At 31.4% G+C, this 16,077-nt stretch overlaps 3 protein-coding genes across 5 annotated transcripts in view; 1 reads left to right on the top strand and 2 right to left on the bottom strand.

The window, feature by feature from the left end:
* Window positions 1-5,666, bottom strand: part of Mcu (mitochondrial calcium uniporter) — a 52,265-nt gene extending 46,599 nt beyond the window's left edge. The window contains exon 1 of the mRNA XM_072897241.1: window positions 5,369-5,666. Within this exon, the coding sequence (XP_072753342.1) occupies window positions 5,369-5,473 (105 nt within the window). The 5' untranslated portion in view covers window positions 5,474-5,666. The remainder of the gene's footprint in view (window positions 1-5,368) is intronic.
* A 775-nt stretch (window positions 5,667-6,441) lies between these two features.
* Amt2l (Amt-2-like protein) lies at window positions 6,442-9,492 on the top strand. Its single transcript, XM_072897796.1, has 3 exons — window positions 6,442-7,158; window positions 7,461-8,244; window positions 8,528-9,492. Exons 1-3 carry the CDS (start codon window positions 6,442-6,444, stop codon window positions 9,031-9,033), a joined length of 2,007 nt encoding a protein of 668 aa, XP_072753897.1. The 3' UTR covers window positions 9,034-9,492.
* A 3-nt stretch (window positions 9,493-9,495) lies between these two features.
* Window positions 9,496-16,077, bottom strand: part of Sfl (N-deacetylase and N-sulfotransferase sfl) — a 248,769-nt gene continuing 242,187 nt past the window's right edge. For all 3 annotated transcript variants that reach the window (XM_072897794.1, XM_072897795.1, XM_072897793.1), the window contains 7 exons: window positions 15,431-15,719; window positions 14,821-14,949; window positions 14,307-14,489; window positions 14,011-14,231; window positions 13,648-13,926; window positions 13,137-13,434; window positions 9,496-13,027 (listed from right to left, as the gene is read on the bottom strand). In XM_072897794.1, the coding sequence (XP_072753895.1) occupies window positions 12,917-13,027; window positions 13,137-13,434; window positions 13,648-13,926; window positions 14,011-14,231; window positions 14,307-14,489; window positions 14,821-14,949; window positions 15,431-15,719 (1,510 nt within the window). In that variant the 3' untranslated portion in view covers window positions 9,496-12,916. The remainder of the gene's footprint in view (window positions 13,028-13,136; window positions 13,435-13,647; window positions 13,927-14,010; window positions 14,232-14,306; window positions 14,490-14,820; window positions 14,950-15,430; window positions 15,720-16,077) is intronic.

Genomic DNA, 16,077 nt, shown 5'->3' with positions numbered 1-16,077 from the left:
TGATATTTGTTTGAATTTTAATAGGATTATTTTTGTCCTAAAAGATCAGCATAAAAAGCCATGCTATATTTATTTACTATTTTTTGATATTGCGTAGCTATTGTAAGTCTATTCAATAAAAGTGCATTATTAATAGCATATGTGTAGTATTGTTGTAACATTTTATAATTTTTATTTACAAACTAATTTATGGAAAATTTATAGAATAACACTTTCATTCTTTAATAATACCATTCACGCATTCTATTATGTTAAAGTCAACATTATTATCCTATTTATTATAATAAATTACTTCAATTAATTACACCTTATTCACTTAATATATTTAGCTTAATATACAACTTTACGTGTTGTAAATCTAAACATATTTTATTCTAAATTAAAATATGTAAAAATATCATGTAAATAATAGTTGTCGCTTGATTAATAAATGTGTGTGTCTTTTCAATATATTTTTATATATTTCGCATGCTATATAGATACTTTAATAAATCTACATTTATATATATATATATATATATATATATATATGTATACACACTAATGCAGTCAGTTTATGGAAATCTATTTTGGTACAGTAAACAATGCTATTGACTTTCGCCTACGCACATGGCGTTAATGACATCACGTAAATGCTTGTCACGAACATCTTCGAACACGTCTGTCACTTGAGTCAACAATTTCATGCAGAACAACTGTTGTGTCGGACACATCAATGTGGATTGACAGAAGATCTGTTGGCGAAAATTGCCTGATCACGCTTTGTTTTGCAACAACTGTCATATCGAATATTGCACACTATTGTGTGCGAAGCGTTACGATTGATCTAGTCTGATAGCAATTTGATTAAAGCGCATGGCAATATACAAGTTCAAGATAAACAAAATTTTTTCTAAATAAAAAAAATAGATTTTAAGGTAATCAGATCGTGCACTATCAATTAACAAAGGTTTCGTTTATCGCTTTTATTTATTTCTCTTTGCGCGAAACAATACAGAGAGATTGCATTCTCTGAGTCTTCCTCCGAAGAACAGTCACGCGTGATTGTTGCGAAATGTCAGGTAGTGTATAATGAGGTCACGGAAAAAAAATCTACGGTGTCTTTGAATGAAATACCAATCAGACGAGTAAAAATATAATCAAGCTTTCATTTTATGACACATATTGCGACTACAAAATGAGTCATCAAATTATCCATATGAGATACATCATTCTGTATTCATTTCTCGCGGACTTGCATTTTATATCGCTGAATTTACACGTTCTACGATATAAAAGCTTGATAATGACGTGCTTACACGTCATGAAATGAAATGAAAATTGCTCTTTTTGAACTTGTAATACGGATTTATGACATCATTTAACATCTTTAGTGAAGGACAAGTAAGAAGAGAGGTGTACAAAATTTTCTATGTTCCCCTATTATATTCCCTATTAGTTATTATAAAAATTTTGTACTTAATCTAAAACTGAATATAAAATATTGACAAGAGAAGAGTATTTATACGTGTTTATTTATTGATACTTTAATTTCAAATCATATATTTATCGAATTAATATTGTATGATTCTTTTCTGAATTATATATTTCGTACAAAGAGAAATAAATAAAGCAATATCGAATATCGTTATTTACGTTTTTAAATCTTTAATAATTAAACAAAATAATTACTACATCAAGTTTGAGCTCTACAAGATTGAATTCTTTGAAAAATCGTTTTCGATTCGATTACACATCAATCTACTGACGTAAAAAGTTACATTTATGGCATAATAACTTCAAAAATTCTGAATAAAAATCATATCTTGTAAGATTTCAATTCATTCAAATGTGAATTAATTTCTTGAAAATCCATAGTTATTCTAAGACATTGTTTCTAGAAGGTATCGACGAAGAGAATGTAGAACCATTTTCACGATCAAATGTAGTAACGCTGAGGAATGCGACGTATTTTTGATGTAATGAATATTTATAAATGCCGCGAAGACATCGAGATACCAGCGACGGATTTATCTCTCTTGACATTTAACCGAGAGTGTGACACGAACATGGCACGTTATCGATGCATACAAGCATCGGTGAAGTACGTTTATGTTTCGCGATCTTGGAATTCTCGAGAGTTACAGGCACTTCACTCGCAGAATTCTGGATCCTATCCAAATTTCCGTCAGAAATTTGAATTAATTAATATAGATAAAAAAACATTAATTTATATTAAAATATAAACTAACGTTATAATATACATATTTCAATTAATATTGAAAATACCAAATATTTTTCCAGCTCTATATTTTTTAGTTAATTTTCAATTATTATTTTCAGTTATTTTTATTAATTATTATATATTTAATAATTATTATATTTAATTATTTATTTTGAACACTATTACAATAAAAAAACAATGAGAAACAACCTGTATACAATTCATGCTTCTCATATGCAATATGTACGTTCAATTTCTAGTTAAATTTTTATGCATAAATTAAATTTTTTAATTCATTCCTTATTTTATTTCATTTACTTTAAATTCTATATTAATTTAAATAAATTTTATATAATTTTAATAATTTTATATAATTTATATTACTCTTGCATTATTCTATATATTTAATTAGCGTCGCTTAGAAACAAATTCTATTTTAGAGAATAAATATTGCTAATTACAAATAGTAATTGTACACGCTTATTTATTAAATTACATAATAGAGAGAATTTAGACTTTTTATAGAAAAATATTAGTGGTATATATTATCGTGATTAAATTGCAATATCCTTAAAAATGCAATGTATGCTTGACCTATATTTACCGGTTGCTCTATTTTCTTATCCATTTTAGTGACACGGCAAATTTCTCGTTATGCACTTTAATATATGCGCATGTGCACCGAGGCGAGCAGTGAAATGTCGCTATTAGCTAGATGAAATATGCGATGGATGGTGCTAAAGTACGACGCTATTTGATTCATGTATGTATAAACGGTGACTACTTTTCATTCGGAAAACCTCTGCCGATACAATATGGGAAATGGATTTGGGATCGTTTAATAGAGCTCGGATAGTAACAATTCGTTTTCGTCAAAAATGCAATGTGTAACGTGCATTCAGGAAGTTCATCGAAAACCGACAGTATTATTGGAATTGCAATGTTTATATCGAGATCAAAGCAATGTTGCAGCTTTCTATTACATTAATTTGATAGCTTTAAATTAAAACGCATTATTTGCAACACGTTAAAAATTACAATTCTGTTAGTCACCAGTTTCGAAAGTAATGTCGAGAAAAAAATCGGTAAAAAAATAAAATTAATTAATATATGGATATATACTATAATATATGAAATTAATATATGCCATATATACTATAATACATTTGATAATATATAATATTAACTTGTTTGGTAATATATGTATATATTATAGCAAATTCGGTTGAACTGCATTAGCGCGCACTGGTGCACAAAGATAGATTATCGTGCACAAATTTACATTGACATAAGTAATTAAAAAAGTAAAATATAATTAAGAGTTATTATATTATTGTTCAATAATAATTATAATAATTCATCCTATTATAATTATCTTAATGTCTTAATTATTTATATTTATATTGCAAATTTTCGTACGATAATTTTTAATGCGCACTAGTGCATCTAACCGAATCTGCTATTAGAGAAATTATATTTCATATATTTAAAAAAAATTGCACATTTATTATATTTTAGTAAATCATATTCGCATTTTATGAATGTATGTTTTATGATTTTTATGAGATCGTAAAAAAAATCTTGAAATACTCTATACATACATACTGATAAGACCAGACTACTTGTATATCTAAGACTAGAATATATATTCATATTATGAATAATATAAAAATATAAAATAAAATAGAAAAGTTGCAGTACATTATTTTCCATATTATTTACATTCGCAATTATTAGATGCTGATTAATGCCGATGTACTGCAGATATAATCTGCGCAAGGAGAGAGCGCATAGACACATGCGCAGGATGCGTATTTTATCTCATAACCACATATTTCCCATATATCCAAAAGAATGGTAATATTATATTAACATAAAATTAGCATACGATTCTTATACTTCCCATAAGTTGACAACTCGAAAAATAATAGTCAATTTGAAATTATGTACATTTCTTTACGTTACAAATGCATAAAAATGATGTTCAATATTTACAGACATAATATATTTCGTGTACATTTTGAGAACGACTTTTTAAATTTTTATTTTTCCTTTAAAAAAAAAAAAATATTTTTTTCATATTCTTCTGTCCATAATTAGTATACATGTATTTGTAACAAAGTCAGAATGTAAGTGTATTTTAAATTAGTTTTTCTAGAAAAGCTTTAAAAGAAAATAAAAAGTTTCTCAAATATTTTCTTTGCTATATAAATATGATAAAAGTTGAGATATTAAAATAAAAAGTAGAGTCAATTTTTCCTGGTACGCACGTGCATTATGTTTCGCGTGAATGTTTAATGTGTACAGAAAGAACGTACACATATGTTTACTCATGTATCATGTTATCGCTTCATATCTCGGAAGTACGGATTATAAAATTATTCAATCATCATGTAATAATTACAATAAATATTATAAATAGATGCGATAATTATATAATTAAATGAATTAATAAATTAATAAAGTAATCAACAATTAACAAAGCCCGAGTCATTTCTATACGTCATATCAAATTCTATTGTACAATTAAATTATCTAATTTGATTTAAAATAATCATCCAATCTCTTCGATGAAATAGTTTTCGAAAAACTATAGAGAAGGAAAAAAAAGTTTATTCCAAAGCACTCTAATCTTTATTCTGTCTAAATCATGATCTCATCTCTCGATACCGATATCTCTCAAATACCGGTTTTATTAACATCGTAAGAATTCGCACACTTACTCGCAAGAAATACGGGTGTCGTTTAAAGGTATTTTAGAGAAAACGCGTGCGATAAAGAATGAATATAAGTAGTAGCACGCGCAAACGGAGGAGGGATCGTATTGAAGAGCGATACGTTCATTTGAATGAGAGTGGGAGAAGCAGAATAATACCGAGGAACATTGTATACATTATTACGCTATTGTACCTACGAGAGGTGAGATACCCGCTTCCAACGCGCGTAGTAATAGTAGTATATCTGCCTTAATCTCTCAGATATAAATATATTCAAAATAAACGACAGCGGATTCGAGATAAGTCGCTTCTATCTTGTCGCTTCTATCTGGAAAGAATATTCCAAACGAGAAAAATTTTCACGAAATTGCGAAAGCGCTATCATGGCAACGTAAGCGAAAGAAGGCGTTGCAGTTGCCTTTCACAATCTATGTCAACGGACTCTCACCTTTCGGTACCTCCTGGTCGCGGCCTGGCAGGATGTGGCGGTCAACACGCGGCTCATCTCGCACCATCTCACGACGAATATCGCCCGGCACGATACCGCTGCCATTCCGTCGGCGTCGTCGAAGAACTGGGACACTTTGATCTACCGCTCGATCTATCACTCCACCGTTCGCTTTCTCTCACGAGTCACGGAAACAACACTTGCCTGCCACCGTCGCGGATAATCGGGCAGACGAGCGCGAGCTACAACCGGCTTCGAACGACTGCTGCCCGCGGCCAACGGGCGGAATCGCACGCTCGAGCCCGAGACGCAAGACCCCGACCTTGCGGCGGCCAGCTGACGTGACATGCGCGCCGCGCCACGCTCGACGCGCATTGGACCGTGTCAATGTTCGCGGCACTTTTGGAAGATTTTAAAGCGCGACTGGAGAGCATCTTCTTCCAGAGAAATATCCATGGATGTTTTATCATTGACATATTTCGAGATTAATACTTGTACTCGTGTACTATATATGTGTAATGAATAACGGAGTTTTCGATTGATATCTCCTTTCGTTATATATATATATATACTATATAGTGTTTTACTATAATATTATATTTATAATAAGGGAAAATATGTATTTGAAAATTAAGGGCTTATGTAACGCTGTTTTAAATAGGATAATTAAATTAATTAAATAATACTCTTTCTTTTCTTTCTTTATCTTTTGTATACTTTAAAAAGTATAAATTCGTGCAATTTTTTGCGTGAGAAAAATTTTTATTTGTTTTTCATTAAAATGTATTTTTCAAAACTAAACGTACATATCAAGTTTAATTAAATTTCATGTGTCATACAATATCATTAATCTATCTACATACATCAGTATCTATTAATCGATTCAATAAAACATTGGATAATCGAACTCTATATATACTTTATTCAAGTTTCTTATCAATTATACATATTAACCTTTTTGCGAGAAATATTATTCTTGTATACAAATATGTATAAAACTTTGAGACTTACCTCGACTATGATGAAGAATGTGATAACGTGACACAACTAGACGAAGATTTCCAGAGGAAAGAATGTCATCCGTCACTAGAGACTATTTTTACGCCGAGAACTATTATGATTATGCCGTTCACCCTCGTTCGTTCAATTATACAATGTCAACGGTGCATTTCCATTGGAACTCGTTGACTCGCCTCGTCCTGACGGTCTTGTTGCGCGTCGGCTTCGTCCTCGTGCAAATTGGCAGCATACCAATCAACAACGTTAATCTGATACTCCTTCAAAATGTGGTGGATTTGTGTTGCGTCACTGTCATGTACTTCCTCACGGGTTTCCTTATCGCTTACAACGGCGATGTAGCTGGTTTGATCGGCAAGGGTTACTGGATCGGTGATCCAACGATTGATAAGAATGAAGCAATCATCGGTTGGCAAGCGGTGGTAATCGCGTCGGCGATTTGCACCAGTGCTATCGTGGGCAGAATGCACACAGCGGGATATCTACTGGTAAATATTCTCTTATCTGGTCTGATACAACCGTTGCTGATCCACTGGGCCTGGACCGCCGAAGGATGGATGGCCGAGAACGAATTGGGTGGAAGAGTGGTCGCTTTCAAGGATTACGCTGGTGCAGGAGTGGTTCACATCGTCGGAGGATTTTCCGGCCTGATTGGATGTGTCATCCTCGGCAGGAGAATGCTTATGTTGAGAGATCTGGATGATGCGAGTATTACCGCCGGTTCCGCTGGAACCGTTTTCGGCGGTCTGTTATTAATATTTGCCGGACTTCAAGTAAATATCTTTTTAAACTAGATAACAATTTTTTCGTTATCATCATGATATAACAAAAAGTCGCATTTTTTAATAAATTGATTATTGCGAAAATTAATTAATTAACGTAAATAAGAAGAAATATTGTTGAAAGAAGACTCTAAGAAGACTCTGATTTCAAGATCTTGTCACGATTCTTAAACTTAAAATTTTTTCCTAACCATTTCTAAGCATTAATCTTTGAATTCTGTAGACAGAAACCCCTAATCGCATAAAAATTAATTGTATTAATCGATGATATACGACGTCGCATATGTTTACAGGGCTTGTGCACGAGTACGTACGACCATGACAAATTCCGAATATACACGAGGGACCCATCGCATGCATACGTCAATAATTTGCTAGCTGCATCCTCGTGCACGCTGTTAGTCGTTGCCCTGCATTTCATGTTGAGCCGAGAAACCTTCAATCATTGGACTGTGATGAGATGCGCTCAAGGCACAATCGCCGGTGTGGTGACGGTATCAGCTGCGACAAACGATTATTCACCGCAAATAGCTATTGCCTTGGGTTGTCTAGGAGGTATCGCGTTCTATCTGATCTCCAGACAAGTTTTTGGCAGCGCTTTGGAGGATTACTGCAACATCATAGCTATACACCTAGTTTGCGCGATTCTCGGCAGTATATTGGCTCCTTTTTGCGCCGCACGCACTTACGAGGATACCGCGAAGATATTGTTGAATTTTTCCTGGCAATTAATTTGTCTGATCGCATTGTTGACTCTGGTTGGTACGACGATGTTGCTAGTCTTCGCCATGCTGGAATGCTGCGGTATACTTCGCAATAGATCGGAATGTCTGAATCATACACGAGCTAATGCTGCCATCAATAGAGGTCCGCCAAGATCGTTTCTGCAGAGACTCTTCTTTCCTGACAGCGGATGCCTCTATTTACAACCGAATTCGATCTCCAGTACGAAACATCCAAATGTTGGCTCCAGATCTTGGAAGTATCAAACGGAAATAGACAAACTTGAAGAAGGAAGACCTAGGAGTAAACCAAACGTGAATATCAAAACTGATGATAATGTTATGAAAATTCCAGGTTGGTAAAATTTGCAAAGTTATTCAGATTTCTCTTCATTATGTTTGATTATTTAACATCAGTTTTACCTTTTTACAATTTTTTCCCTAAGAATATTCTCACATGGTTTTACTCGATTCTCTTTTTCCCTCTACTGTATTTTTAAATAATATTTTTTCAATAATTATTCCAAAATCGATGCAAGAAACAAAAATGAAATTTACGTTTCGGAATTGTAGCTTTAAGATATGTAAACAATAATTAGTTTGCAATCTCCTTGATAAATGAAATGATATGTTTATAGAAGCAAGAATAAAGAAAGCAAGACAAGTGCATACTTTGTCTGGGTTTACACCTGTGTTGATAAAGAACCAAGGCGGTACTGGTGAATCGATTGACAATGATCTTTTAGAAATTGGAAGAAGACAATTTCTTGGAAAAGAAATAAAATGTATTCTAGAGCCTATTGAAGAAATAAATGAGGAGATTTCGAAAGAATTTGAAGTTAAAGAGAATAACGCTCAACATAAACTTGAAAATTATATTAATGACAAAAATTCAATCGTGAAGGAAAATTTTAATATGAGAGCTGCCGACCCGAGAGATTTGAATGAATCGAATTATCAACTTCGGAGAACTGTAAAATTAACGAATTTATATCGCGAATTTGTCAAGGAAGACGTAAAAGTCGTGTTGGGGCCGAAACACATGGATTCTTCATCTAGTGATTCGTGTGATGAGGAGACTATTTTTGAAAAGACATCGGATTTGAATGAAAGCATGAAGAATATTGCAACAATGATTCATTAATCTATAACGTAATCATGTGCCTTGCTATCACAATAAGATTTGCTTGAAACGCACGGTAGATATCTACATGCAATATTAAACTGGCAAAGTTATCAAAGGACTAAACTATATCCCTTAGAGCTATTATTCAGAGAATATGTATGTAGTTCTGATGGTAAAATAGTTTCGCCCACAAGAAATAGACCGTTTCTGCATTGAGCTATACCTAAATTGTTCTAGTTCTAGTTTTAGAATGGCGTTAATATACATACATAGTAGCAAGATATATACATATGTATATGAGATGTATCTGAAAAGAGAATAAAGAGAATCAAGAGTGTATCATATAAAATAATTATAAATAAAATTATATTAAAATTAAGAATGACATGATTCGAAATGTGTGTGTGTGTACTAGAAAAAATGTATTATATATTGTATAGAATTTATCATCACGTATCATTGTTACAAAGTTGTCTAAGCTAGGATTTTCAGTGCTTCTTTTATTAGAACTTATAAGCTATTCGTACAATTATTACAATATTTTACAATAGAATAATTATAAGTTAAATAATTAAAGTTCTTGTTTTTTAGAGTATCTTACATACATCCTACGCGTTTTGTTTATTCATACAACAATGGCATTTCTCTTTCTGTGACAGTCTCTATTAAAACAGAATATTTATAGAACATTAATAATGCTCGTTACATCTGTGCGCATTGTACGCAAAACGCAAACGATTGCACCCACGAAATTTGGAAGCAGTTAGCAGTACGCCATCATTGATTACAATCATCAGTATTTAATAAGCTACTACTATAAAATTCCAAATATCCTTATTTATATGAACAATGCATAATAAGACAAAAACAAAATGGATATGTATATATATGCCAATATACTTACTCATTATGATAAGATTTTAACATGTATATATAATTTGATAGAATTTGAATATTAATGCTGTACATAATTTTTTATTGTATATTTTAAGTTAAGAAATTATATATATTTTATATATTTTATTATTTTATATATTTATTTATAAAATAATATAACAATAATAAACAATAAAATAATATAATATAAAATATAAAATGAAATATATATAAAATATATATTTTATATATTTTATTATATTTAAATATATATTATATATTTTATTATAATGTGTGTTCAATTATATTATATACAATACAAAAATTGTGAAAAATAGAAAAATATAAAAAAACGCATAATTAGAGTGGAATACAAAATAAAAAGACCATAAAGTTTATAGGTAAAATAAAAAAAAAAAAAAAATAGAAAAGATAATTATAACGCGAAATCAATGATGAGATAATGCTAGATGTTGGCCCTGCTTATACTTTTGTGCGATTCTGATAAATTTCGCGGGGTTATCATCTACTTCTGTTTGTTGTCAGGTTATTGTCAGGTAGTAGCAAGCCGGACACTCGTTGCTACCGCCATACCGAACAAAAGGATAAGGATATTGACTCTAAAAATCCAACGTGATTGATACGTTATAATCATATATACAACACTGGTAAAATGGCACGATTCGATAAAACAGATCAATCAGTTGATATTATTTCATTATCATTAACAACTACTATATAATACTAATAATAAACTTTGTACATGATTTGTTAAACATTATGGCATAGTTTTAACGGCAGTATAAAAATGAAAACAAATCATACAAACGTAACAAAAGAGTTATATATAAAAGATTATCTGAATGTAACATGATCCATGCGTAACTCTGATACAGAGATCGTCAAACAAAATCACCAGAAACATTCATAATAGGAAATAACTGATGTGATACTAAATCTGTAACAAAAGATGTTTTCTTCACTTGACTTTAGATTGCTCGTCTTGGACCAAAACTTTTTCTTAATGTGAGCCATACAATAATACACTTTTCAATATAAAAAGTGTGGCAAGCAGGTATTATAACTATAGGTAACTATCTCATCAGATTCTTAAACTTCTTTCTTCCCATAACTCGCCATAAACTCCTTATAATACAATTATAGATAGTCACAGATACACAGTCAGTATTATTAAAAATATTTGTACATATAGTTCGCATTAGAGATAATATGTACGTATAAGTGACCAATAAATAATAAAAAAAAAATATTTATATATATATATATATATATATGCGATATAAATCAGATCTCGTTAGCATTCTTCTCAATCAGCAAAATCTCGTTGGATTGATTTTCAATCTGTTTTTTTGGGGTACAATAAAATAGATATTTCGTATAAACATCACTCCAAAACGAGCAATTGGATACACATACACACACACATACATACAAGAATACGCGCGCGAGTATGCATTTTGTTATTCACATATCGAAAGTGAAAAAAATATGCCGATAAATAATGTTTGAAAGTCATTAGATATCATTTACTTAAGCTGAAAGATCAGACCTAGACTATACTTTACAACAATTTTCAAATCCATGGTTTATTAATGTACAATATACGTGATAAATTTTAAACTCTTCACACATGCATATATAACTTATCAGCAGGTAATCTGCGTAGTTGCCAAGTAGTTGTTTATCAATCTAATATTCGCTCGAGTTTGACTTTGATAGCATTGATTATTGCAAGCGAACATACATATATGTTCGCCATCACATCTGACAAACTTTGAAATTCATTTCGAATTCTTTTTGTTCCTATAATACATTTATATTAACGTTAAAATAATGCATTACATCAATATACAAACGGACGCGATCACACACCTTTTGTTGGCTTTTCCATATTGCCAGTACCAAGAATAGTATTGTCAAAATATACAGACTTCTCGTCATTATCGCCGTCATCATCGATTTTAAATATGTAACGGGAATTAATACATATACTCCGAAAGATGATGGGCTCAAGAAAAAAGCTCAGCCCTGAAATCTTACGCTCGTATGGACGATTCGGCGATTAATGCGAAAGAACAATTGATGAATTGTCTGATAAAAAAAACGAATCAGTACAATTCATTAATAATCTTTACACATGAAAAGTATATATTTTATAAAATAACATGATTTGGACAAGTCTAATATTGAGAGAATCGATTTTAATTTTCTAAAATATTGTGTTTAGTTAAAGAGTACTCTTCGATATCATTTATACAGAACATACATTCACGTTTGATATTGTAGTAAAAACTCATTTACTCAAGAATTTGATATTTTTTTATAAATTTCTAATATCATGGATATATTTTATCTTTTGAATTGTATGAATTTTTTTTGTCTATATATCACAAAATTGCTAAAAACAGGTCCATAATATTTTTTATAAGATATACCTTTCTCTTTTAAATGAATTTCAAGCCGAATGCAAAAGGATTGGTCGGATTTTTCTTGGCCCAATTTATACATCGATAAATAGGACGAAAAGTGCCTAATCATGACAGCTGAGCAATGGCATCAGTGAGCTATGTACTCTTAAGATCTCTTATTTATACGATGCGATAACGATGATAATGATGATGATAAAAATAATAATAATAATAATAATAATAATAATAATAATAATAATAATAATAATAATAATAATAATAATAATAATAATAATATTATAATAATAAAATAAAAAAATCTATTAATAGTATTATTTTAGCTTGACAATAATCGATAATTACAACTGTGGCTTCGTAAAGCCGCTTAGTGACTAGCTTTTGCAAACTCTCCCCAATTAGATTAGGCCAAGTTCACTGAGATAGGCCAGTTATGGTCCTTCTTCTGAAAATGTAAAATTCAGCAGAGTTTCGAATGTACAATTAATTTACAGGTCTTCCATTAGCAAACGATGTATTTCGCTGACAGCGGAAGCGAGCAGCTGGGAAACACTAGAGTTTCACGTAATTGGCGTTTGCTAGGTCATCACAGTGTCGGTGAGATCTTCCTTCAACCACTGCGGGATCGTCCTGGACCCAAGCCTCTTTAATAATTTCACTAAAGCTGTGTTGTGAGATAAATAATATCTCTGCAACAGATACAACGTTAAAACATATATGTATTATTTTATATATGCACACTAAATAAAAAAAAAAAAAATATATATATATATATATATATATATTTATAAGTTTTACCTGTAATAATTTATATGATCTATCTTCCATTGGTGGATACTGACGACCTTTACTTTTTCCTAGACATTTAGTGCGGTCTTCGTTAGTTACTTGGCAGAAAAAACCCTTCTTCGGATCGTACCTCAAATGCGAGGAATAATTGAACGCAGGTGTTATTTTCAAAAATCGTTGCAATTCATGCAGCGTTTCCACAGGATTTTGCCGTAATTGTTCGCCATCGATGATGTGTAATTGTTGCGGTAAATAAAACGATAACCATCTCTCTAAATGCTGGGCGTATTTTCCGGGATTTAGACACCTGCAATTGAGTGCAATATCATGTTAAAATTCAACTAAAAATATATGTAAATATTTTATTTTATATATTGACAATGCGGAAAATCCCATCATTTTAATGCTTATCTGCTTAATTTTAGATCACTCTAAGCGCGTTCCGTTATTAGCATTTATTATATTCATACATTATTAGGCGAATATCTGTTAGGTTATTGTGCTCATGTTCAATTATTACCTATTTCTAAGATCCCGTAAGGGTTTCGGTGCGGAATCGCTTGCCGTAATGACTTCGTGGAAGGAGTAATTGTTCGCTACCGGATCTCCGTGCACTCTGGTATGTTGGTACCATGAATAAGCGCGTCTGGCTGGAGACAACAATATAGTGATTAGTTTAGCTCTCGGAAGAAGCGCATGAGTCCTTCGCGGTACTAATTCTCCATCGAAATAAGTAGCAGATTTCTCAAACAGATATCGAGAGCTCTCATTTTTCGACGCTGGAAAAAAGCTCATATACCTGAAAAAGTAATGCGAATTATATCCCTGTTTTTTATACGTATCTAACAATAGAGACAGAATCAATTTCCGCTCAATCACTTACCAATCGAGACCTTTATAATAATTCTTTCCATTGAAAAACTGTATCTCTTCGAAAGTATCAGGACTCGGTAGATTGCTGCTTATTGCTGGATGAATAGACAAAAACGTGTACAATGCCGTGGTGCCGGTTTTTTGAGGTCCGATTACTAGAAATCGCGGCAATTGATCACAAGTTTTATTACGGGACCAGATCTTTTGATGCCTCTGATCGTCGCATGGATTCTGTAACAAAAAAACGAAAACTTGATGTTATATAGAAAAGAACAACTAAAGTTATTAAACATTTAATCTACTCACTCCCCACACTGGATCGGCCTCCTCGGGATATAATTGAAAGTAACGTTCTCCAAGTTGGAGCGGCGGTGCACTGGATAGTCTCAAATTCGTCCAACATTGAATAAATTTGATAACAGACTCGAACGTGTACGATGCCAATCGATCATTTCCATAATTTGACATATGCGTCATAAAAATATTTATCTAAAAAAACAATCAAGAATAATTTGTTTTTTTTAATATACCATTAAAAATATAAATATAAATATATAATATAAATATAAATATATAATATTAAATAAAAATATAAATATATAATATTAAATTAAAGAAAGTATATAAAATATAGAAAAAGGGACTAACAATAAATTAAAAGAAGAAAGCTAAAAATAAATAGATATTTTATGCCAAGAAAAATTAATAAGAGAATTTATTGATATGCTATATGGATAGCAATTAAAAAGCTGAGCACCTATAATACGAAAGATCAAACAAATCCCACAAAAATTGATTTCATAACGGTTGATTTACTCACCGGATTATATACAATTGTTTGGAAAAGTTCACCACCTTGTATCGACTCGTCTAGCTTTTCTCTTCCGCCTGGATACCTCTCGATAAAAATCGTGTGAGTAAAAAGGCCGCAAGTTTGCCTCGGTAAGACCTTGAACATGTAAAATAAATGGTTTTATATCCGACAATAAATATCGAATTTGTGATCTATATACGTCAGAAGATTTTCAATAAAATATAAAATAAGTTAATTATTTATTTCTAAAAATGAAACTTTAAATTTCGGCAAAAATCAATACAGGTTTAATTTACATATTGCCTTTGATAAAATAATCATGTTTTTCATATCCGTAAGTAAACATATTTAATTAATTATTGACAGAATTTTATGATCGATTACGTATTTAATATTTATGTATGTAAATTATAATGCGTAGTAAAATTGAGATTTTCATATTTCGGAAATTATGAGATAAAGCAATATTTAATCGCAACGCGCGCACTCAGTTAATACAAATAACATTTTCAATATATTCGTGTGTGCAAATTATATCCCATATCATATCATATTTATCAATAATGTTTGATTTAGAGATGATTTAATGACTATTGTCGATTACATGATTTTATACCTTTATGTTACGATGAATAAAGCCGCGTCTCAAGCGTGCCGGCCTCAGATGCGGATACTCTTCGGTGCTCGTGACCTTGATGTTCCATACTCGTTTCCACGCTTCGTAGAGACCTTCATGGACCGGGTAAACGCCGGAGTGATGCGGACTTACGCTGTATCCGCTTCCGGTCGGTATACCGTGGTCCTTTGCGAATTGTTTGTTCAGCGCCATGTCCAATTGTAGATGAGTTACATTCTCGTAGAGATGGGGTTGTTGGTGATTCCACATGTGAGAAAACCACGTAAATCTAAAAACCCGCCAGATTTTTTCAAGATTTTTAACAGTTGTTTTTAATAGTATATTAAGTATATTAATGTTATAATAAAAAATGACCTTTCAAAGCGTTAAAAAATTCCTTTGTATTTTTTATTCAATGTTGATGACCGCAATTAATTACCTTGTGGTAATTTACACCAAGGCTTTGTAATGTTTCATCGTAACGATCATGGTAGTATTATAATAAACAATCGCGTGACATTATACGGTAAAAGCTGAACTATGATGTCAACGACATCGTAAATTTAGTTTATATATATATATATATATTTTATAACAACAAAATTTAATCAATAATTGTAATTATTAATACTGTAATTACCTAATTA

Source organism: Anoplolepis gracilipes, chromosome 8 (assembly GCF_047496725.1).
Source record: "Anoplolepis gracilipes chromosome 8, ASM4749672v1, whole genome shotgun sequence".
Classification (NCBI taxonomy): Eukaryota; Metazoa; Arthropoda; class Insecta; order Hymenoptera; family Formicidae; genus Anoplolepis; species Anoplolepis gracilipes.
Note: the sequence above shows the minus strand (reverse complement) of the source record. Positions and strands in the feature narration are given on the sequence as shown.